Below are 21,683 nucleotides of genomic sequence, written 5' to 3' on the forward strand. Positions count from 1 at the left end.
CGGTGGGCGCGTTGGCGGGCGGCGCGTTGTCCTTGTCGGCGGCGGGCTGCGCGTCGGGCTCGGTGGTGGTGCTGGCGCTCGCGTCGGCGTCGGCGTCGGCGGCCGGTTTCTCTACTGCGGGGGAGGGCTCCGTCTTGGCTGGCGCGCTGGCGGGGACGGCGCCCTTTCTGTTGCTGTTGTTTCTATTGTTGTTGTTATTGTTGCTGTTGTCGCCTCGGCCGCCTCTGCCTGCGTTCGTATTCCGCTGCTGGCGACCGCCGCGGGGGGTGTTCTCCTCACCCGCGGGGCGAGGGGCATGACGCGACAGGGCCAACTGGCCCCTGGGCTTCGGCTCGTTGTGGGGCGTCGGCGTCGATGCCGACGGCGGTGGCGCGTGCTTCTTCTTGTTGGCGGGCGCGCCCGACTGCCTCTCTCCCTGCTTGTTGTGCGCCGGACGGGCTGGCTGGACAGGGGCCGGCGCGACGGCGGGCGCAGCAGGCGTGGGCTTGGGGGCAGGGGTTGCGACGGGCTCGACGACGGGCTCGAAGTCGTCGAGGAAGAGGTCGTCGTCTGTGCGGACGTTGAATTGGTCGTCCATGGTGGATGTTTGTGCTGTTTGTGTGGGAGCGATGGCACTTGACAGCAAGGTAATGGCGAGGGATGAGCTTGGGAAGCAAACGCAGGTTCAGGGTGAATGCACCGTCGGGTTCAGTCCTCTGACGACCAAGGATTCTCCATCACAGCTGCTCGCCAGCCGAGGGGCAGCCAAGGTTGCATGCATGCATGTGGCGGAGAACTCAGCACAGCTCCTCCTCTTCTGGTCGCCCCGCCATCACCCGCATTTCAACCAATCGGCAAAAGTGGGCTCCTCTGATGGCGCATCCCAGTAACTCTTACTCTTGCAGCCCCTTGCAAGTCCTGTTCGGGAGTTGGTTATTAGGAGGCGAGTTGGAATTATATACTTTTGTAGATAGATAGTAAGGCGAGATCACCGAAGCGGGCATAGGTGTTCATGGAACACCTGAGTCCCTGAGCCATACAAGTGTATGTCCACATCCCGTTGGGACCGATGAAGGCGGCTCTGCCCCAGTGGTCGGGATTCATGGGAACGCCCCAGTACCCGTTGGACGTGTTTGCTTGGAAGAAACATGCAGGACGGCCAATGGACATGCAATCGATGTCTTGGGCCACCGAGTGCACTGGGTATTGGCTGGCATCCGTCTTGGAGTTGATGGGTCGGTAGTCGTGGACGACTCTTCGGGGCATTCGAGGACTTCGATTCCATGTACAAATTCCTGAGTGAACACTATTTTCCTCGAGTGGCCTTTGCGCCCATCGCCCTGTCAGGACGCAAGACCAAACTCTTCACATCGTCGCTGGAGATTTTGGGATTCAAGATCGAGAATGGGGCCATCCATCCACAATCTGTGGCACAAGTCCAACTTTTTGCTGCCACTCTTCCCTTATTTTTGAGAGCAAATTCGTTTTGGCACCTGTGTGGCTCCTTTGGGCTGTTATAACGCTTGTCAAGTAGAGACTCGATATTTTACACAAACCGCCTGTGAGTAAGGACGACTCGACGACTATGCGGATAGACCAACGTGTGCGACCGTTGTGAGGGTTTCTCACATTTCCAGCGAGATCTTCGTACACAAATCTGTACTCGACCGAATATCTCCTGGAAAAATTGAACACTGCCCACAACCATCAGCACTTCTTGGCCCTTGTGGACGCGGTCGCTAGCTGCACTCACTTCCATCTGTGATCAATGCGCCAAGTAGCAGAAGCAGAAACAGAAAGCCGAGCGGCACGAGCAGGCGGCATTCAGGCAGCAAGCAGGGCCGACCGAAACTCATCTTGACATATTCAACTAGCACTGCTACGCTACCGCCATCATCGAATATTGCAATAAAGCCGTAGGCAGACACCTTCAGATCAACGACTGTGATGGGCGACACAGTTGCTGACAGATTCAACTGCAAGTACCCGTCGTTTCTCCTGGTCCTCACAGCATTGCCACCTTGAAAGATAGATTATCCGGACATCCAGCCCCGCCGCTTTTGCGGAGAGAGCTAGCTAGTTTAGAGGAAAAGCAACGAGGACACCGATTGCATGCCGGCCCGGGCCACGACAAGCTCTAGCCCCTGTCCAGACCACGCCATCAGCGCCTAAGCCGCCGGCCACACCGACATGGAAGCGCCGGCAACCAAGTTGTCCGCAAGCTTGGAGGGTCATCGGATCTGAATCCGCTGACGTCAGGCTCCAGAAGGTTTCCCTCCGTTCAGGCTAGCACAGGGGGCCGGGTCTACTTCCACGCGGGCTTGGACCCCCCCCCCCCGGCCTACACACAAGCTGGTGCTGCCGGGGCTGTAGCAACTCCATGGCCGGCTGCGGGGAGGGTTTGCGCTAGGAGCCATTTGGAATTATCGAGTCCTTTCGGGTCTGTGGTTCTGCGAAACGACGCTACGAACTGCCTTTCACTTTCGCCGGCTCGGAACTTTAATGGCGTCCATTCCATATGTCACATATCATTGCTCTCCACGAAAGCTGCCACCTCACGGTGTCGGGGGTGGTCACATTTCAACTATATATATGTGGCTACCTTGGCCTGTCCATACCAGTTGCTAATGATACCAGCCCATTCCCCATTGCTTTCCTTTGACGAAGATGTGTATTAGAATTCGAGCCTCCCCTTCCTCGTTTGAAATCTTACCTTACCGAGCTCTCCCTACCGGTATCTCTACCCAACTTCGGACCGCCCAAAGAGCCGACGTTCGGCGGCAAAGTCACGACCACATGCTCCATACACACCAACCCATGGACCTGGTAACGGCCAAGAGCCGCGCAATCGGCGCCTGGGACGAGAGGTCGGCGCCCAGGAATAGCCTCATCCCGGACGACGACGAGCAGGACTTTCTGCCGCGGCGTCGCTTCGACCCGCGGCGCAGCAAGCTGCACCACGACGTGCCTCTCGAGGAACTGGTGCAGTACGACGAGCAGCGCCAGGTGGCGCGGCTGGCGATGCGGCACCCGCGCACGGGCGCCATCGAGGTTGACGAGTCGACCGTCGTGGTGGCCATCGACGCCGCCTGCCGCGACACCGGCCGGTCGTCGGCCCGCGCCGCCTGGGCCGTCTGCTTCGGCCCGGCCTCGTGCCGCCGCAACGAGTGCGGCGTGCTGCCGCTCAGGGCCATTTCGTCGTTGTTGAAGTCGGCCCGCCCCGTGCCGCAGACGGTGCCCCGGGCCGAGATTGAGGCGCTCGCTCGCGCCCTACAGGCCGTGGCGAACCTGACGCGCGGCGACTTTGCGGTCCGCGAGGTCATTGTGCGCTCGCACTCCGAGTTCCTGGTGCGCGCCATGTCCGAATGGATCGAGGAGTGGATCGAGAACAAGGGCCGGCGCGAGTGCGGCACCAGGGTGCCCAACTTTGATGCGCTGAGCGACGTCAGCGAGCTCGTCGACGATGTAGAGTACGGCGTCGGCGGCGGCGGCGGCGGTGATGGCAATGGAGAGAGTGACGAGGGTAGCGGCGGGCTCGAGATCTTGTTCTGGCACACCCACCGCGACGGCACCTTTTCGGCCGACTGGCTGGTCGAGTATGGGTTTGATGAGGAGTAAGCGGGAGTGTGTTTGGACTCGTCTTTGTCCAGCGCCGGCAGCACGTTCGGCTTGGTATGATCTTTGGGGTTTCTCCTCTTCACTGTAGTTTATTGTTCTTTCATGTTTCGCCGTCTGCTGGCAAGTATCAATATTGGCACTGGCTCCTATATCATCACCCCAAACGTCACGTCCCTGCGTGCAACCACAACAGGGTCGCGAATCTCCACGAGGCCTAAGACTGAACCGTGGAGACGACCGGCGCTAGCCCCTGCCCAATCATGATTGACTGTGGCTGGACGTCGCTAGGTCTCGGAACACTGGCTTCTCCTCGTGGGTCTCCACTCTTCCCCTTCTCTTCAAGCTGCGAGTTCTGGTCACTCCCTGCGGTCGAGATGCCGCCCTCGGGCTCGAGAATCCCGGCTTGGAGGACCTTTTTGCGGCGGATGCGGTCGTCAAAGAATCGCACAGCCACCAGCAACAGGCCCACTACTAGCACCGCAATGGCCACGGCGAACCCGCGGCGGTAAAAGGGGCGGTCGTCCTGTCTGAAGATCTGCGCACCGTAGATTCCGGCCGTGTTGGCGCCCATGATGACCCTGGTAGCAGGAGAATGGGGCTTTGTCAGCTTTGATTGCCTTCTGTGAAAGGGAGTGTTTGTATGTGAAAGAAGAAACCTACATGGCCATGGCCAAAGCCCGCTGCTCCGAATCCTCGCACGCCAAGGACATCCACGTAATATTGAGCGGGTGCGAAAACGTGCCAAACGTCTGCGTCCAGACGACCCCAAAGTACCGCACCCCGCGCTGGCCCGAGAGCTCGGTGAAGGCGCGGTTGAAGATGTAGCCCAGCAGGTGCGTGGCGAGGCCGGCGATGACGGTCTCGCCGCGCCGGTTGTAGTGGTCCGAGACGTAGCTGAAGGCCCACGAGACGGGGATCTGCAGGAACAGGCCGACCGACGCCAGCGCGTTGGCCTGCAGGCCCGCGAAGCCGAAGCTGTTGACGATGGAGGGCGAGTACGTGTCAAAGGCCCGCTGGGGCCCGTTGTTGGCCAGCGTGATGCCGACGTGCACCCAGAGGCGCCAGCTCGTGAACTGTTTGATACCGCGGCCAGTCAGCATCACGTTGTTCTCCTCTGGCAGTTAAGGGGAGGCCCGCAGACCTGGCAGGGGTGCCTGCACATACTGCCTTTTTGAACCCAGCCTTGCCAATCTTCTTTTTCTTCTTGCCCTTCATGGGGTCGTCCATGGTCACGCGCGTGCGCAGGATGTGGATCTCGCGCTCCGTGAATATCTGGCGCCTCGGCAGGAACGAGCTGCGCGGGCTCCTGAACGAGTCCGGCAGGAAGACGCCCAGCACGACGCCGCTGACGAGGGTGAAACCGCCCATGAGGACGAAGAGCCAGAACCAGCCGGGCCGCCCCGCGACGCCGCGCATGTGCAGGATGCCGTAGGCGAGCAGCTTGCTCGAGGCCTGGCCGAACTGGTTGCCAAAGTAGAAGAACATGACGCGCTTGGCCGTCTCGCGCCGCGTGTACCACGTCGACAGCGTCCACAGGCCGCCCGGGATGAAGCCCGACTCGGTCACGCCCAGCAGGAAGCGCGACGCGATGAAGGAGCCGTAGCTGTTCTGCCACGCCTGGAACGTGCTGACGGCCCCGAAGAGGAAGAGCTGCAGCGTCAGCCACTTGCCGGGCCCGACGCGGTACAGGATCATGTTGGACGGTATCTCGAACAGCACGATGCCGAGCGAGAGCATCTGCTGCCCGACGTTGAACTCGTCCTGGCTGATGCCCACGTCCTCCATGAACCTGTCGGTGAGCGCGTTGGCGATGTTGCCCCGGTCGAGTTCTGCGGGAAAGGGGGATCCTGTCAGTTGTGATACCAGGAAAGACAGCCCAAGGGTAGTGGAGCTAGACGCACGCAAACAAAATAAGCCCAGGGTCAGGAGCGGCATGACGATGAGGTCGAGCTTGCGCTTCGCCCTGACCTCCTCCTCCTGCGACCAGTCCACCACCTGGGTGAGAGACTGCTCATCGTGCCCGATCGGAAACGACCCGTCCGGGTTCGCGTGCTTCGGATGCTCCGACATGGCCTCGCGGGTGTCTTCGAAAAGGCGCTCGCGCCACTGCCGGTCTGGCTATATACTCTCTTGACTTGGATGGACCCGGGGATATGCTGTGCTCTTGGAGATGTTTGTGCAAGTAATGGACCTTCGGAAGGCGCCTAGCTTCTTTGATGGGAGCAGAAAAGACAAGGCTAGAAGGAACGGGAGGTCCTTATATCTCACCCTTATACCAGGAGTGCCGCCAAGGACCGCCACAAGACATAGAAGCCCGTGGTGTGCCATTTCTGCGTTGCCAATCCCTCATCTCCCCCTCTCGCCGATGCTTGTGTTTTTTGAGACCCTGGCCTTCCGCCTCCCACGCTCGCAATTTTGGCGCCGAGCCCGGCAGCGCAGCCATCATTCCCACTCTCCCCCGGCGGCTGAGGCAGCCCAGGACGGTCGATAAACCCAATTACGTCGGCGCTCTCTAGTGCGCTTGTGCGGAAATGCGGGGGGTGTATGTGCCGTGAGCCCAGCATCTTGGTCCTGGGTGTTGCTTCTCCCCGTTCCGGGCAGGGAGGAGGCCCATGTCTCGGATGATGGAATGCTCGCGGCCGAGCACGCAATTGCCCGTGGTGGCTTGCCATAGGCGGCAGGCGGTGCCTGTCTCTGGGTTGGCGTCTTGGCTTCGGGCGCCCGTTTTCTTGGAAGCTTTCATTGTTCTGCCCCCGGAAGGGTGCGCGAGACCCCGTGGGATGGGTACTGAATATAAGCTCGTTCCAAGGCCGCCACGACCACTCCTCGGGCATCTTGGCATCACACCGCGACAGGACACGCCCTCGAGCACGCAATCCGCAATCCCGTGGGCTTGGCTGCATGGGTAGCGTGCATGTCGACTTGGGCTGGCATGGCTATCAGCGTCCCGGGCAAGAATTGGCTAGCACGCCGTGGGAATTGGTCAATCGTGTTTCCAATTTGCTATTTTTATGAGCTCCAAGACCTTGTAGTGTCAGGGCAGGCGGGAAAGAAGTGTGATCGCGGTGCTTGAGGTCTTCTGCGCCCTGCAGCTTCCGCGTTTCTCCGGCCTCCTGCAGCCAACCTCGTTACCTGCCCTCACTTGGGCTCCTGCCTGTTTTCACGCTACTTTACATGCCAATTTCACAATATTAGGATCAAACCTGGGGAAAGGTGTGGGGTGAAATTGCCGGACCAGCACATCGCACAAAATCGTTGCCATGCTTCGATATTGCCTCAGACCTCCGCTTCAAGCCTCGTCATACAGGGTGATATCCTGTCTGCATTTCGAAATTCGGCGTAGCGTCTTGAAGTCTGCTGTTGACGTTGGAGCTGTACGCCGTCATTTTCTGCTCCATAGCCTGGGCAGATAGCTTTTGTGTCGTCTGTCTGAACGCGAGTAGCGAGACAGCCCAGCCAAACACCTCTATAGCAAGCTGAGCAAGCGCAAAGGCCCACGATGCCCACTAGAAATTTAAAGAAGAAAGCCCAAGTCAGCCCGTCGCTCTAGAAGAAGGAAAAAACGACTTGGCCGCAACTGTGGGTTAGGCTGCGTGGCGGGAACTGTACCTGCGTATTGCAGTTTGACTCGGCTTGAATTATATCGTTCAGCTCTGCCGCTTGATCCGTACAGGTGTAGCTCCATAAGTCGGGGTTCGTCCCGCTCGCGTCTCCAAAGTCGAAGCTCGTTTTGGATACGACGGCCGAGATGGCGAAGCCGATCGTCTTGTTCGAGCTGATTATGTATTGCGCCCCGCCGCCGATAGTGACAGCCCACCTGGCGTACCTGGTCGAGGGCCACAGGTACGCGACGAGCACTGGTAAATATCAGATGGTGTTAGCTGGCGCAAAGATGCCCGCTCGCCTAACTCGACACATTGGCGACTTGACACACCCACTGCCAGGCCCAATCAAGACTAGACGGAGAGAGAGAGAGAGAGAGAGAGAGACCAACTTACTGCATCCATCAAAAACCAGTGACACCAGCGCGACGATGAACATGAGGATCGTTGGCATCACATTGGGGACTTTGGGCCAAGTGCCGCCCGTTTGGCGAGTGTTGTAGTAGGTAAAGTAAACGCGACCCTGGAAGGCGGCGATGGCAAGCGAAAGCAACGCGGCGAGGGCGCTCTGCACCACACGCAGTATCTTGAGGCGCCGCGCGCTGCGCGCGGTCTTGGCGTCCATCTCTCCTTCGGCCCGTGCGTCCATGTTCAGTGTCGCCGTCGCGGCCGGGGCCCAGCTCGGGGGCGTTTGCTTGGACTTTGGAGAAGAATTCGGGGCCAGGTCGGGGCGGCAGGGGAGTGGAAGAAGGGGGTGCCCGTCTATATCGTGAGAAAAGATGCTGCTGCGAGTCTGGCGTTCGGAATACGGGAGCATTGATATGCGTCGGCCGGTGCGAATGTGATCAAGCTTGGTGATTAGCCAAAAAAAAGTTGAACCACCTCGAGCACCAAGCGGGAGGGGCCACTTATGTCTTGTCCCAAGCCCTTACCAGCGCGCCAGAGTCGACGGGATTTGCCGCCGCGCCCCTCCATAATGGTGCTGTCCAGCAGGCGAACTGCCGGATCCGCGTCCAATGAGGGGCCCCAAGTTCTCCGTGCATGGCTTAGCGGCCACGTCTAACGGCGAGCTTCGTTCTAGGCCTTGGTGGCGTTGGCGTTAGGCCGTTTTCTTCCCGCCACTTGGACGTGTGCTGTCCAATGGTATTGTTCATTATGCATGGATGCAGCCGCTGCGAGGACGGGCTGGCGAAGTCGTCGTCAGCTGTGCAAAACATTGTGGCCGTGCCCAACGCTAATAAGGACGAGCTAGTTCAAATGGCTATGCTGGGGTTCATAGTATCGGGCTTGGGCGTTCTGGACCTTGGCCGCACCCTGCGCCCGCTCCCTCCCCAGCCTGCAGGCGCAGCAGTATGCCCCCGTCATCCGCAGCTGGCGCTGGCAAGCCCAGACTGGCCTACTCCCTGGCCAATCCACGACAAAGGACGAGAAGGATAACACGTGCGTTGAAACTGCCGCCCGAACCGACGACCGGTACCAGCCAAATTCGGTGGCGGATTTCTGTGGAGCTTACACTTGTGGTGTAATGTCAACGGTATTGAGTCGAGGTGGGCACGTCTGGGAGCCTGTTTGGAATTATGAAGTATGGTTATCTATTGGGGGAAACAAGAGGGTGATCAGATGTTATAGATGGGACATATTAGGATTAGCCTACTGCCAGCTAGCGCGGAGCGAAAGACAAAGGAACCTCCGGATAGGATGGAAGTTGACAAAGAGTGACCGGTTGATGGAGGCACATAAAAAAAAAGTGACTTTGTAGAAGATGCCGTTCAGATAATAGCGCTACCCGAGCTCGACATTATTCCTGTCTCGTCCGGCTCCCGCTGCTCCCGGACCACCATCCCGGCCTGGGTGGACCGTGGACATGAAGTCCAGCACTATCTCTTGGCTGCCAACAGAGTGGGTAGGGTATCGACTAATATTCCGTGCGCTCCGGCTGAGGTGATATCTCGTGCTCTTGGCTAGCGTACGTGGGCAAGTCTGTTCAGATGGGCTCCTCGTTGCCGGCACGCCATATTTGTTCTTTCGATGAGAGAAAGCTCCTAGCTTTGATTTTATTTTCTGCCGGAGCTTTCTGCCCAGGCTCACTACTGAGCATTTCACTCCTCCGTACTGTTTGAATCCGCTCTTCAGTGTGTTGTTTGGGAGAGTGATTAGGATGCCAGCAGCCCCAGAAACCAGTGAGCTATATCGAGGAGGGTGTCACAAGAGACAGCAGCACACGAACCCTCTTCCCAGCGCCAGGCCAGGCCCAATTAGCTGGCCTTCCCATGTTGCTGATTCTCTTGCTTGCGTTTCTCTTCCTCGGCCTCCTTCCTCGCCTCGTTCCTCTCGGCAGCGGCTTGGGCTCTCTTGATCCAGGCGGCCTTGCGAAAGGAGCGAAGTAGTTTCTTATCAGCGCATACTCGAAAGCCAAAGCCCATAGCAACATGATTATTAGAGGCAAACTTACGTTCTTGCTCGTCCTGGCGATTCTGCTGGCAGCTACCTTGTCCATTTTGTTGTTCGAGACTGTTTGGGAGGTGGTTTGTATGTGCGATAGGAGCGAGTTTGAGCTAGGAACGTGCAGGTGCGTAAACCTTGTGGCAGAGACGCGTCCCAAGGGGGTCCCGTGACGCGTGCAGCGTAACTGTCCCTCCTGGGAGCCAATCAGCTCTCAGCTCCTCCTGCCTCGCCCGGCAGGCAGGGACAAGCCCCCGGCCGTGGCTCCCTCTCGACTGATAATCTGGCGGCACTCCGGCATCTGATTTTCTGCCAGGCTATCGAGGCGGCGAGCAGTGACTTCCTGTTTGAGCGAGCGGTGAGGCGCAAAATGTAAACAGCAATTATGCACAGACCACGGCTCAGGGCTCTATAAAAAGCCCTCTTTCCTCCCACACTGAGCTCCTCTTCACTTCCTTTTGACATCACATGTTATCCGCTGGTATGCTTATCCTTAGGTGGGCTTTTCCTCACAAAGGTAGGCAGCCAGCTGGAAGGGGATAACACCCCCTCCCAGTTGAAGTGCTCAGGCACATTCAACAAATTTTTGGAACCCACATCAACTGAAAAGTTGTTTCTGCCTTTTTTTTCATTGTGTGCACCGCTTTGCTGCGATGTCACGAAGAAGAAAACACCTCCGTCCCTTTTACGTTTCTTCCTCCTGCACCGCCCCGCGCATTGGTGTAAGACAGGCAGCAGATTTTCGCAATGCTTCATAGGATTCATAATGCTGCCGTTTAACGTGGCGAGATGAACCACATAGCGTGTTAACTTGAAAGACTGTCATGGCGATCACAGGGCGATGGGTATCATGTATGGAGATTTCGCGCGAGCAGACAGAGATTCGTTTGGAGGCTGTAGCAAAACTGGGCCTGCCTCCTGATTGGAAGGATCTTGGGGTTGATATATAGGGTTTTCTTGATTATTGAAGGCAAGTTCCGTTAAATAAATGTTACATTTGCGAAGCGCTTTCATCCACGCAGACGCGCGGGACAGCTCCTTCCCGGTCGGCCATCCAATATATGGGCAGCAACTCTCCACAGCCAGGCATTCCCCATGACCGACACCGCCCAAGCTGGCAAGCAGCCACTCACTGACAAAGTGCCCTCGAAGCGAAGTGTCCAAAAAGGGCGTGGCACAAGGAGCCGGACGACCGGGGGCCCCAGCGAACGTGCTGGCTGTGGCCGTGGCCATCGGGGCCACAGTTTGGGTCTCGACCGTCTCATCAGCGACATTGGCCTGGGCGATAACGACATGGGTCACCGCGACTGCCCTGTTCGGGCCAGCAGTAAACACCACGGAACGCGTCACGCCGACGCACAAATGAATATAGGCTCTAGCCGCTCACGCAGCGCTACTCCACGTTGCCCCACACGAGTTAATGTGGAGACGAGGCTCCTGAAGCGAATAAATCACGACGCTAGATGAGATATTACTCTTTCCGGCTGTAAGCCTTGGACTTTGTGGTTTCTGCTTCACGCCTGGGCGAACTGCGAGGCGCCTCAAAAAACACCGCTAAACTAGACTAGACAAGCAAAACAGCGTCGGCCCTTGTTCGAATCACTGGCCGACAATATATCAGAAACCCCTCTATCACCTGGCTGAGCTTCAGGGAAAATACAGAGGGCTGGACCAACGACTGTCGCCTTTAAAACTCCCTGTCGTAGCGCTTCGTCTAGTGAGCCACTTTCGTGCTGGAAGCAACTTTCTCCTGTCGGTCTCACAACGAGCATGGTCATGGCGTTGATCTTTCTTGGGAAGTCCTTTGGGCGAAACAACGGAGCATTACAATCCCAGTTAGGATGCCACAGTGGCACCATCATGTCTCCAGGCTGCGTCCCTTCTGGGCCAAGACCATAGCCCCGACAAGACCCCGACCCTAAGTGCAGCTGACCCAGGACAAGAAGAGAACCGTCCGTCATAACGCGAGGTAAATCCTTCAAAGGGTTTACTGTCTCGAGACTCGGCCGCTCCGGTAACTTCTGGCCGATATTCTCCAGGAAATCGTCAAAGAGTGCAGTCCCAAGAGTCAGGGTTCTTTCCTCAACATCTCGGTAGCGAAATCTTGCCACCGCCTTGACGAGGGACGAGAGTGTCGGGAGATGTGCCACCGCGTCAGGGATGGCGGTGAACAGCTCGCGTAAGACTGCTATCACTCGCTCCGCACATTGATCTTGATCCTGTGACGGCTGCAAGATGCTTGCTGCAAATGTGACATTACAGTCGTGGGGCGTTGAAGTTAATGCGTCCCCGTAGATTTGGAGAGTTTCGTGTGTGAAGCCCAGCGTTACAAGAGCCCCGTAGATTTGGGGAGTTTCTTGTGTGAAGCCCATCGCTAAAAGAGCAGAATATCTGGGAAGGTTGGAGCTTGGACCCGATATGTCAACACTCCTTCTCAGAGAGTGGTATGGAAGGTTCTTTCTCCGGGTCTTTGTCCAGTCGGGGACCCGCGAAGGATAGGAGCCACCCGGAGGGGCCACGAGGGGGCCAAATTCGAACAGGTGTTGCAGCAACTGAAGCTTGACTTCGTTGCCGCCATTGCGCATCGCAGATGAAGCAGCTTGTTTGTACAGATCGGTCCAATGGGCTGCCCAATCTAGCGGCAACCGACTCTCTTCTCCAATCAGTCCGACTAGGGCGGCGATGCGGTCTCTGGGCTCGAGACAAGCAGCCTCGTGAAAGTCCCACAACAGCCCCATCATCTTCTGACTGAGCGATGGCCTGCGCAATCTTGCTGCCGTTCTGACTGAGTAGTTTGTCCGATTTAAACTTTGAAGGCGCTTTGCAGCTAGTGTAATCACCTGAAGGGGGATGGAATGGGTGCCGCAGTGAAACGTAGCCTGGCGGGCAAGGCACGCCTCCTGAATGACCCAACGGCGCGAGAACCACGGCCGACAGAAAAAGTCGAGTATGGCGCCCATTCCAGCCCCGAGTTCACTAAAGCACTGCTGTGTGGCGGAGATGAGGTGACGCACAGCTTGTTGGGGAGCGGCCTCCGGAATCCCGCTGTACTTGTGGAAAAATGCAAACGGGTCGGCAGTTTCAGGGACACTGGGGCCAACCCAGATCTAAACGCCCTCTGCTTCCTCGAAGATGCGCCCCATCATGGGAATCTGTCGAGCCTTCTCTATCGCATCGTCCTGGTTGAGACATATGGCGTCGATCCACAGGTAGTATGGATCACCGGCTGCTCGGAGATGGCGCAGAAGGTCGTCGACGTTTGATGTGATGCGCAGGTGCGAAGTATCATCATCGTCGTGCTTGACTTCCAGGGTGTGCGTAAGCTCTGGCACACCCCACGTGTACGAGATGGCAAAGTATTCGACGTGCCGGGCGCTGCGCGGGCGCTGAATGGGCGAGCAACTCAGCGGCGCCTCGATGTCGGCCGCAGCGTCCAGCAAGATCAGCCGGATGGCGTCCTCGGCGCAGAGAGCTTGGTGCTGGTAATAATTAAATGGCGGCATGGCTGTTGATCGCAGCGGGGACGGTGTCGTAAAGGCTGGTGTTACAAGGGTGCAATGTAGGCTTGGGAAATGAGTCTAGATTGAAGTTGATAATTACTTAGGACCTTAAAAAATGCTAAAAAAAGCAGGTGTATCCCAGCAGGGGAGCTTTGTTACCCTTTCCTGGGATGGCGGGGTCCTCACAAGACCTTCGCATGCCTGGCGCCTGCCTAATGCAGGCGATCGAACCAATTAATCCTACCCCGACTGTGTCCGGTGTGACAGCTGGCCAGGGCGAGATATTTCTGACATCTGATGGTTTGGGGTGTACGCATTTCAGCCATACAGCCCGGTCGCTGCGGATCCGGAGCCGCCCAATCACAAAGTTACGCCTGCGGCCGAAATCCCAGCGTCGCGGGTATCCAGTGACAGAAGAAAGATCGCGCGCTCTTTGTGCAACACATCACTTCCTCGAGGATGACGACCGGATGAGCTTTTCAAAAAAGCAGTTGGCTTTTATAATGAGGTCAAGACAATGCTTCAGAATCTAACACCAGCGGAAGTACCAGCTTACCAGCCTCAGCAAGCTCATCTTCGGCTCGAACCTCATCGAGGGAGCGGGCGCCGGTATCGACATCACCTACAAGCTCTGCCAGCTGATCTTTACTGGCAAAGACAAGGACATTAACGACGAGCATATGCTTCGCACCGAGGAGTATGACCCGCGCCGCAAGAGTTTGGTGACCCAAAATCTTCCCACCGACCAAGCCAACGCCGCATATCGCGGCCGACGGGAAATCATCCAGCATGCTCGCGCTCCGTTGCATAAAGGAAAGGCTTGGTATTCCTTCCTTTGTGTTCTTTCACACAATTGCGCACCAGAAGCTGGGAATTGGCATGTATTGAAAGAAAGCCACATGTAGTAAATACAAAGCCCGATTTGTCTCCTAAGAAACTTCCAAGAAGGCGAAATCTGCATGATGCCCTTAGAATCCAAATGGGCTGGTGTGTAATGGCAGTGGAAAGAAACTGATTGGCGGCGCCCGGTTGTTTTCCGATGAAGACCTGCGATGCTGAAGATGTCGCGGCAGTTAAAACTGGGCGGAAAGTGCGAAACATTTCGCTTTTTGCAACAATATGGAATGTCAAAAGACCATGGGTTGTGCCCAGATTTTATTTCAACCAGGAATGCAAAATATTGGTATAAAAAAGGCAAGCGAACGTGCTGCCTTTGCGATATTCGCGAGTGCCATATCTGCGGAAATCTGCATGCAGATTCTGAACTGGGGGTGCTGTACTGGAATCGTGGCATGCTTTCTCTCGCGTATCACCAGAGTGGATTTGCTCGAATAATTAGCAAAGTGTGGTAATAGGACGACTGTTTACCGATAAGGCGGCGTAGACACGGCCGAGAGATGTGGCAAAGGAAAAAAAAGTGGCATCAAAAAGAATTGAATCTGGGTGTCCCAGAGGGTGGTTTCCAAAGATTGAATAGTGGGATATGGCGCAGCAACCGCTTGGAAACTCTGGTAAAAGGCAAGAATTCCTGTAGCATGTCCGTCTGCCTCCCACGACTGGAACTGAGCTGGGGGGTTTTATATAAGAGCTTAGGCTCTGTTCTCGGAGCACAGGCCCTGGGTGGGTACCTCGCCGTGGCGGGATAACGAGCGGGATAAAACTTTGATTTCTTCCCACCTTGTAAGCTTCGTTCGTTCAAGTTTAAACTCAGTTCCGTTTTAGAAAGTATTTCCTTTCCCGTTGAGCAAGGGGAAAGAAGGAAGCCGCCCACGGCTTTATTGCGCAAGGCTTTGCATCCAAATCCCCTGAAAACATCGCAAACTAGCTCAATATCGCAGACAATATGGCGAGGAGACAGTCACACACAGATGGTAGTCTTTCAGGTACCCACCGAGGCAGACAGCTCTTCACTGGATGCAGGCTGTGGCTGGAAGATATCCGCGACTCCAGCTCTCTATTGAGCCACCTCCACTTAGGCAGCAGACAACAAACAGTGCAGCCAACAGCCGCCTCTGACAGCCAGGAGGAGCTGGGTGTTCCTCTGTTTCTGTGGTGGCGAAGTTTAATACGGGAAAGAAAGTAGTACGCAGCTTGATTCTCTCATCCCAGGGAATGCACCTATATCCAGCTCGTAGAGGCTTTATCGCACCCGCCAGGTAGGTTGTCTGCGTGTGCCAAGCGTGCATGCCCCTGGGGGAAGTTGGTCGTTGGCAGGCTACACGTGATGCGGAGCATATCTCCACTTTCGGTACTGTATTTGACGCCATGCGAGTACCAGGCGCCGAGCCCAACTTCCTCAACCCAAGAGATAACAGACAATGAAGGAAAGGTGTGGCGAGGCTCCAAGATGACCTCCTGACCTCGGAAGCAATCAGGCGGCTGCTGCGCATCGACTTGGACGGCCTGGCCGTTCGAGGCGGCGCTGCTAGAAAGGCCGATGACCCCCAGCGCGTCAAGAACCAGACACCGACAATCCGACCAGACCTGGCAGTCGGGTTTCTAGCCTGCGTGACCTGGCCGAGACGGGATCCGAGGACCAGTCAGGGCTGGACCCCCTCGCTCCAGCGCGCCCAGATCGGCACGACATGCTTCAACCAATACAACATGGCTGAGGGGCCGTCCCAGGGCTCCCTTATGCGCGAGATCTACCCCGCGTCCGCTAGAACGCCGATATGGCTCGGACCCAAGTTCCGCTTAATAACTTGCGTTCCGCCTGGCGTCTCCTGAATATGGTGTGTGCTATCATCGAGGCTCGGCATCACGAAGTGGCGGAAGAGATGAATGTTAACATAGCCGAGTAGATCCATTCGCAAGCCTACGGTTGCGCCTGCGGTCTGCCTCCAGTGAACCACGCGGCCTTGGAAAAGCTCCAGAGCCGTAAGGGCCTGTATTGCTTCTCGAAGCAATATGCCATGCGGGAGGTGGCACTCTGGCATTGCGACCGGATGGTCATGTGCGGGATACACAGCCATCCCTGGCGTGAGTTCAACCCGGAGTTGGAGAGGCTCTACCGGGAGGGGTATCTGGTGCTGCAGCACAACAAGACCGCAAAGGGAACAATTACACTAATGGCTCTCATTTGGAAGAAGCACCCAAGCTGATCATTAGGCACCCTCGGATTCCTGACCTGCAACTCCTTCCAAAAGACCTACGGCGCGACAAGATTTACGGACTCCTTGGCCTGGTGGGCTGGACAAGTCTACCGGGACTTCTGGGGAGCCATCCAAGCCAGCTCTTCCAGGATACCCAGACACAGGCGTCTTTGATCTCCACCGGAAAACCGCGAGATTCTTGATAAGGGGCGGGTGGCTCGCAGTCGCCGGTATTGGGAGAAAATAGTAGCCTGGGATGAGCAGCATGGAAAACCACGAGGGTCTGCCATCGTGGGTCCCCAGACTGGGAGACATGCGGCCAGCACAGAGATTGACGAGCCATTTCGCGATTCTCCAGCTTCTGACGCTGCGGGCTGCGGCTGGATTAACAGCCAAAGTCAATTCCACGGGGGATGCCCCATGCCAGCGGCATGCAGCCCGGACAATGTCGCCGACGCGGCAGGCTTGTTTCCGAAAGTCCCGGGCTTATGCGGGCTCAAAGTTGGGCTTGCGATTACAACTGCGCTGGCGTGCCGGGCATGCCTTCAGCAAGTCGCCGCGGGCAGAGAAGCCGATCGGAGTGACAACGACGGAACAGGGTACAAGCTGGGACATTGAAGAGATAGAGACGATCTAGAACGGCTCTTCGTACATCAGCGGCGTGCTGGCCTTGCCGCTTGCTACAATGGATGCCAGGGGGCCGCTCCGCCCGCCACATGGACTCACCGAGAACATGAGAGAACTCTCCGTGGGTGGGTTATCTTAAAGATACAAGGCAATGGCGAGGGGGTTACGGGATTTCTAGAGGCGGTATTCAACATCTGCCAGGTCTTTAGCTCTCTGCCACACAATCACCAGCCTCGTGCTCCCGTGTCATTCCATCTGCGCACAGATCCGGAAGCTGGACCGGGTGACGGTGGGGCCATTTCATGCCGCCTTCGACCATGCCAGCGGATCCTGGTAGCCCTCGCCGCCGAAAGAAGAAAGAAGCCGCTCGCTGATGAAGAAGGGACGAACACCATCCGGGGGGAGGGGGGTGTCGAGGTTGCTGTGGACGGACGTCTACTGTCGAGCCGGTGGGTCTTGCGATGTGGCGAGCAATGAATAAGCATGCCGTAAGACCCCTCTCCCCCAATGTCAAAAAGTAACGGTGGCGTTGAGCACGCAAGCAGTCGATCGGGCGTTTACCGCCGACGACCGTGGTGGCCGCTACGGTAGCATCTCGCCACGGTGTGGGCTTGAAGGAAGGACTAGTGGAGAATCAATTCGTGTTGCTTCACGTTTCCAGAGAGGCCCGAGAGGCGAGACTGAGAGCTGTGGGGCCTCACATGTAACCAAGGACAAACCCGGGCGGACGCGAATTCGTCTGCCGCAAAGGCCCGTTATCACTTGGGTGCCGTCCGTCTGTGTGTCCGCCAGGAGTGGGCTCCGGTCCCCTCTTGACGGGAGGAGACGGATGGAGAACATAGCAATTTTAGTCGCGCCGGCGAGGTCTTGGACATAAAGTGGAGGCCCAACGGCTTTCTTCCTCTCCATCTTTCCTCTCGGTCGCCCCCCCAGCGGGCCCCACAAGATCGGACTTTTGTCACTTGTCCCGCCGTGAGATTTCCACAACCACGAAACGACCCCGTTTGTCGCCTCCACCGAAAGAGGCTGGACGGGAATCAGGGTGTTAGGGCCCAGGTGAGAGGTTACATCGGCAACGTCGGCGCGCGGTGGGGAGTTTCGGCCGAGATTTGCCTGGGGCCGGTCCGTGGGTGGTGAAAAATCAAGCCTTGGACCTGATTGGCACTGACGACCAAAGGGGGAAAAAAAGCGCGGCACCGTCGTGGGCGAGGAGCAAACAATCTGTCCGAGACTCGCTCAACATTCTGATATCGGTGGACAAAATTGGCCAACGAATGGTAGAACCGGTCTCAAGGCCTGTCCGTTCCGCCTGCTGTTTTTGGGCTCCGTCCCTGCTTTTTCGTCGCGTGGGAATATGCAGGAGGCCTAGGTAGCCAATGCCCCCACCCCCCTCTCGGAGCTGTTTCCTTTGTCGGCTGAGCCTTGAGCCGCATAGGACAGGTCGTACCAGACCCGGATTAGCAGCCGAAATGGTACACACCCACCCCCATCCCTGGAATGGGAACAGCAGCTCGATGAAGAGCCGCAGGACAGATCCGGGCTGAAGGCCTGTCGTTCAATGTGTGTAGGGGTCCCACCGCAGTCGACCCGCAAAATGGCGGCGGGTCGTCTGATGCGGGTGCTCACCTATCGCACACAATGCCATCTTGAGGTGCCCTTCTCGCCGGGGAGATTTCGACATAGGACGCTACTGGTCTGGGCCATAATGTTTCTCATATGCAATTTCTAAACCCCACATCATAGTGTACGATATTTGGGGCGACGGTGAAGGCCCTGAAAGCGGCATGGTGCAAAAGTACCGGCTTGCCACGTGCCCGGCGCGCGAGAGGAGGGGATCGCGCCATGGGTAGGTATGGAGGAAGTGCTACCTACAGGCCGGGATGCCAACTGGTTTGTCACAGTAGTTCATCGCGGCTTCATGGTTGGCCCAGTCATGTTGCATGTTACTCGTTTGATGCTGTGCAGGTAATGAGAAAACCGTGACGCTCGTTATCGACTAAATAGGTAGATAGATACCCAGGCAAAGATTGGGGGTACTCGGAATGAAATTCAGAAGTGAAGGTATCAGGTATAGTAGAACAAGGCAAAAATCCGCCAAAACATGCCCCCCAAGAATCTCCCAGTAAAAGAACAAAAGAAACACCATACTGCCTAAAACTCCAATGCTAGTTTGCGGGGATATACACTACTGCGGACTGCATCTGTCCTCCCGAAAAAAAAAAAAAACGATTAAATCATGGTCCCCTTATGCCTCGTGAGCTCGGGCGACGGTGTATTCCGCTGGATGACCAGCCTGGACTGGTCGTCGTACTCGTCCCGCATGTGCTCGCCCTCACGCGTCTGGAGCCCGTTCCTCGATAGCGGCGACTGGCCGGCGGTGACGTAGTGCGGCGCCGACGTGACCGTGTACTCTGTCTGCATGCGGATGGCGCCAGCGGGGATGGAGCTGGGCGTGGCTGGCGACGCGGGGCGGGCGACGCTGCTGGTGGCGCTGGGCGTCTTCAAATCCTTGAGCGGGATTTGGCCACCGCCGCCGCCGCCGCCGACGGAGCCTCCGTGGGCGCTGCGCGAGCCGAGGGTGACCGAGGGCCCCGTGCTGCGGCTGCGGCTGCCCTTTGCGTAGCTGGAGCCGTACCCGCCCGCGCCGCCGCCGCCGCTGCCGCCGCCGCCGCCGCGGGCGTAGCCGCGCGAGGTGACGTTGCCGAGGCGCGGGAAGAGGCGCACGAGGAGCATGCGGAAGGTCGGCATACAGGCGCAGATGATGCCGACGGTGATCTCGATGGTGGACCAGGTCGAGATCTCGAGCTGGTCGTACGTCGGGTTCTTGGGGTTCTTGCCCATCCGGATGAGGATCTCGAGACGGACGCAGCTCAGGATGGTGAATCTAGGGTGGGGGCAGCGTTAGTCGTCTGAGTTGTCTTTTTTTTTTCTTTTTTTTTTTTTGCCAACAAGTATTGGTAGGCATTGAGACTTACAGAGTGCCCACGGCAAACATGGCGGCAACGCCAACCTTCTTCTTCCAGTGCAGCTGCAGGCCCCTGAGCTGCCAGGTTGGGACGGCCAACATCCACAGGTCGAGGACGATGCTGATGACGGCGTTGGACACGACAAGGTCGTTGATCTCCATGATGCATTTGGAGTTCGACTCGCCGTCCCACTTGGTCCAGAACAGGCTGATGGGGGCGCACTGGACGACGTCGAGGATCACGTACAGGACCGTGACCAGGGCGTTGACGGCGACGGTGGCCCACAGGATGCGCTTGACGGGCTTGGCGGGGAAGATGCGCAGGTAGAAGAAGAGCAGCGACATCTTGAGCATGCCGACCTGCACAAAGTAGAAGATGGTCATGGCGAAGAAGAACTCGAGGAAGATGTAGATGTGTTCGACCGGCACGATCCAGATGTCCTTGCCCAGGCCGTTGGGCAGGGTGCCGTTGCAGGTGATGACGGCGCTCGGGATGGTGATGGCGGCCGTCAGGAAGATGAAGAGGTCATCCCAGCCGAGCTCGTGCGCGCCCAGGGCGAAGTACTTGAAGCCGATCCGGCTGAGCACCAGCGCCCAGGCGACGACGGCGAAGACGATGGTGACGACGTAGTACCTCTTGGACTCGTCACGGGCGGGCACGCCGCAGTTGGCCTTGGAGACGCCCTGGAACCGGATCGACTCCTTGACGGTGCAGTTGGCCGCCACGCACGTGGCCACGTCGAGCTGCAGCTCCTGGTTGGAGCATGTGCACTTTCTCTGCTCGGCGGCGGGTGTCACCGTGGCACAGAAGGATCTGGTGACGCCTAGGGCTAGACATTTTGCCTGTGGTAGGATGCGCATTAGATACGGCCGAGGTCCTACTACACCATGGCCATGTTCAGGGGATCGCGGCTTACAGCACAAAGGGGCACCGCTGGTGCTGCTGCTGCGGGAGTGCTAGAGTTCGTTGTGGGTGGCGTTACGGACGGCGTCGTTGACGGCTCGGCGGTGCGCTGGGCTAGGCCAAGGGGCGCTAGGGCCAAGACAACAAGCCTGGAGAAACGCATGGTGGCGAGGCTGTGTTGTGCGGGCGCGAGGTACGGTCCGGATATGAAAGCGGGTGTCCAGGAGTTTGGGAGAAGGCGCCGATCACCAGAGGTGGCCGGCGGCGTGCATGAATATTAATCCCTCTTGCCCTCCAGGGCGGTCTCTCTCTGTGACAGGCTGGCACACATGCACAGGGCACCGCCTCGTGGTAGCCCCTCTCAACCCCCTTCGTTGGGCGCAGTCAGACGGCGGCGAGCCAGACAGACCCTGCAGGAACGCACACGCCAGTGACGGGCGTGTGCCGTTGGCCCAAGCATGGCCGGGCGTGGTCCATGATCCCCACTTGCCACGCGATGGACATCTGCAGAGAGCCCCAATTGCATTCCCCAAGACCCTAGGCCAGAGGCGAAAGGAGGTGTGCGCGTGGCGGGGGTGAACGTTGAAAGAGAACTAGGGGTGGAGGATCCCTGTCCCGGGTCGAAACAGTAACGCACCCGGATTTCGCACCCATGTGGCTAGCGTGCGATTGGTGTGCCATTACCTGAGAGAAATAAGAAAGGAATACCTTGACAGAGCCTATTGGGGTCGGCTCTTTTTTTGTTCTGGAACGCCACCCCCGGTGTCTGGGCTTCCGTGTGGGGCACACCTTTCGTGATGATGGAAAGCGAAGGGTTCACTCTACCCAGGCATGAGGTCCGTCCCGTGTGATACCCAGATCGCATCTATGCCTTGACGGGACGCACTCATCGCTTAAGAGGGAGACTAGTACACACCGGGTAGGTAGGTATGTGATGATGGGCATCTACACACA

At 57.5% G+C, this 21,683-nt stretch overlaps 9 protein-coding genes across 9 annotated transcripts in view; 2 read left to right on the forward strand and 7 right to left on the reverse strand.

Annotated features, from left to right (window-relative positions):
* Nucleotides 1-577, reverse strand: part of GGTG_08694 (hypothetical protein) — a gene marked incomplete at its 5' end in the record, with an annotated part of 2,343 nt that extends 1,766 nt beyond the window's left edge. Inside the window, one exon of the mRNA XM_009226536.1 lies at nucleotides 116-577. Coding sequence (XP_009224800.1) covers nucleotides 116-577 — 462 coding nt within the window. The remainder of the gene's footprint in view (nucleotides 1-115) is intronic.
* Nucleotides 578-2,796: 2,219 nt separating this feature from the next.
* GGTG_08695 (hypothetical protein) lies at nucleotides 2,797-3,597 on the forward strand (the record flags this gene model as incomplete). Its single annotated transcript, XM_009226537.1, has 1 exon — nucleotides 2,797-3,597. One exon carries the CDS (start codon nucleotides 2,797-2,799, stop codon nucleotides 3,595-3,597), a length of 801 nt encoding a protein of 266 aa, XP_009224801.1.
* A 214-nt stretch (nucleotides 3,598-3,811) lies between these two features.
* Nucleotides 3,812-5,667, reverse strand: GGTG_08696 (hypothetical protein; the record flags this gene model as incomplete). Its single annotated transcript, XM_009226538.1, has 4 exons — nucleotides 3,812-4,175; nucleotides 4,258-4,670; nucleotides 4,762-5,426; nucleotides 5,499-5,667. 4 exons carry the CDS (start codon nucleotides 5,665-5,667, stop codon nucleotides 3,812-3,814), a joined length of 1,611 nt encoding a protein of 536 aa, XP_009224802.1.
* A 1,045-nt stretch (nucleotides 5,668-6,712) lies between these two features.
* GGTG_08697 (hypothetical protein) lies at nucleotides 6,713-7,893 on the reverse strand. The gene is made up of 3 exons (XM_009226539.1): nucleotides 7,596-7,893; nucleotides 7,207-7,454; nucleotides 6,713-7,103 (listed from the first exon to the last, which is right to left on the reverse strand). Exons 1-3 carry the CDS (start codon nucleotides 7,846-7,848, stop codon nucleotides 6,897-6,899), a joined length of 708 nt encoding a protein of 235 aa, XP_009224803.1. The 5' UTR covers nucleotides 7,849-7,893; the 3' UTR covers nucleotides 6,713-6,896.
* Nucleotides 7,894-9,454: 1,561 nt separating this feature from the next.
* Nucleotides 9,455-9,696, reverse strand: GGTG_08698 (hypothetical protein; the record flags this gene model as incomplete). Its single annotated transcript, XM_009226540.1, has 2 exons — nucleotides 9,455-9,565; nucleotides 9,652-9,696. The coding sequence occupies 2 exons, from the start codon at nucleotides 9,694-9,696 to the stop codon at nucleotides 9,455-9,457; spliced, it is 156 nt and encodes a 51-aa protein (XP_009224804.1).
* Nucleotides 9,697-10,472: 776 nt separating this feature from the next.
* Nucleotides 10,473-12,442, reverse strand: GGTG_08699 (hypothetical protein; the record flags this gene model as incomplete). The annotated part of the gene is made up of 3 exons (XM_009226541.1): nucleotides 11,314-12,442; nucleotides 10,775-10,948; nucleotides 10,473-10,573 (listed from the first exon to the last, which is right to left on the reverse strand). The coding sequence occupies exons 1-3, from the start codon at nucleotides 12,380-12,382 to the stop codon at nucleotides 10,473-10,475; spliced, it is 1,344 nt and encodes a 447-aa protein (XP_009224805.1). The 5' UTR covers nucleotides 12,383-12,442.
* Nucleotides 12,443-12,694: 252 nt separating this feature from the next.
* GGTG_08700 (hypothetical protein) lies at nucleotides 12,695-13,932 on the reverse strand (the record flags this gene model as incomplete). Its single annotated transcript, XM_009226542.1, has 3 exons — nucleotides 12,695-13,219; nucleotides 13,591-13,616; nucleotides 13,698-13,932. 3 exons carry the CDS (start codon nucleotides 13,930-13,932, stop codon nucleotides 12,749-12,751), a joined length of 732 nt encoding a protein of 243 aa, XP_009224806.1. The 3' UTR covers nucleotides 12,695-12,748.
* Nucleotides 13,933-15,459: 1,527 nt separating this feature from the next.
* Nucleotides 15,460-15,868, forward strand: GGTG_08701 (hypothetical protein; the record flags this gene model as incomplete). Its single annotated transcript, XM_009226543.1, has 2 exons — nucleotides 15,460-15,470; nucleotides 15,517-15,868. 2 exons carry the CDS (start codon nucleotides 15,460-15,462, stop codon nucleotides 15,866-15,868), a joined length of 363 nt encoding a protein of 120 aa, XP_009224807.1.
* Nucleotides 15,869-18,784: 2,916 nt separating this feature from the next.
* GGTG_08702 (hypothetical protein) lies at nucleotides 18,785-21,059 on the reverse strand. The gene is made up of 3 exons (XM_009226544.1): nucleotides 20,743-21,059; nucleotides 19,836-20,668; nucleotides 18,785-19,744 (listed from the first exon to the last, which is right to left on the reverse strand). The coding sequence occupies exons 1-3, from the start codon at nucleotides 20,890-20,892 to the stop codon at nucleotides 19,090-19,092; spliced, it is 1,638 nt and encodes a 545-aa protein (XP_009224808.1). The 5' UTR covers nucleotides 20,893-21,059; the 3' UTR covers nucleotides 18,785-19,089.
* Nucleotides 21,060-21,683: the final 624 nt, after the last annotated feature.

Source organism: Gaeumannomyces tritici (genome assembly GCF_000145635.1).
Source record: "Gaeumannomyces tritici R3-111a-1 unplaced genomic scaffold supercont2.4, whole genome shotgun sequence".
Lineage (NCBI taxonomy): Eukaryota > Fungi > Ascomycota > Sordariomycetes > Magnaporthales > Magnaporthaceae > Gaeumannomyces > Gaeumannomyces tritici.

Bases quoted from the DNA above. Each gene is read 5' to 3' on its own strand.
- GGTG_08697 (XM_009226539.1), bottom strand. From the start codon at position 7,848: ATGGACGCACGGGCCGAAGGAGAGATGGACGCCAAGACCGCGCGCAGC. The intron at 7,455-7,595 runs GTAAGTTGGTCT...GATATTTACCAG, and splicing joins ACTGGTTTTTGATGGATGCA to TGCTCGTCGCGTACCTGTGG. The intron at 7,104-7,206 runs GTACAGTTCCCG...TTAAATTTCTAG, and splicing joins AGTCAAACTGCAATACGCAG to TGGGCATCGTGGGCCTTTGC.
- GGTG_08702 (XM_009226544.1), bottom strand. From the start codon at position 20,892: ATGCGTTTCTCCAGGCTTGTTGTCTTGGCCCTAGCGCCCCTTGGCCTA. The intron at 20,669-20,742 runs GTAAGCCGCGAT...ATCCTACCACAG, and splicing joins CAGCGGTGCCCCTTTGTGCT to GCAAAATGTCTAGCCCTAGG. The intron at 19,745-19,835 runs GTAAGTCTCAAT...CCCCCACCCTAG, and splicing joins ATGTTTGCCGTGGGCACTCT to ATTCACCATCCTGAGCTGCG.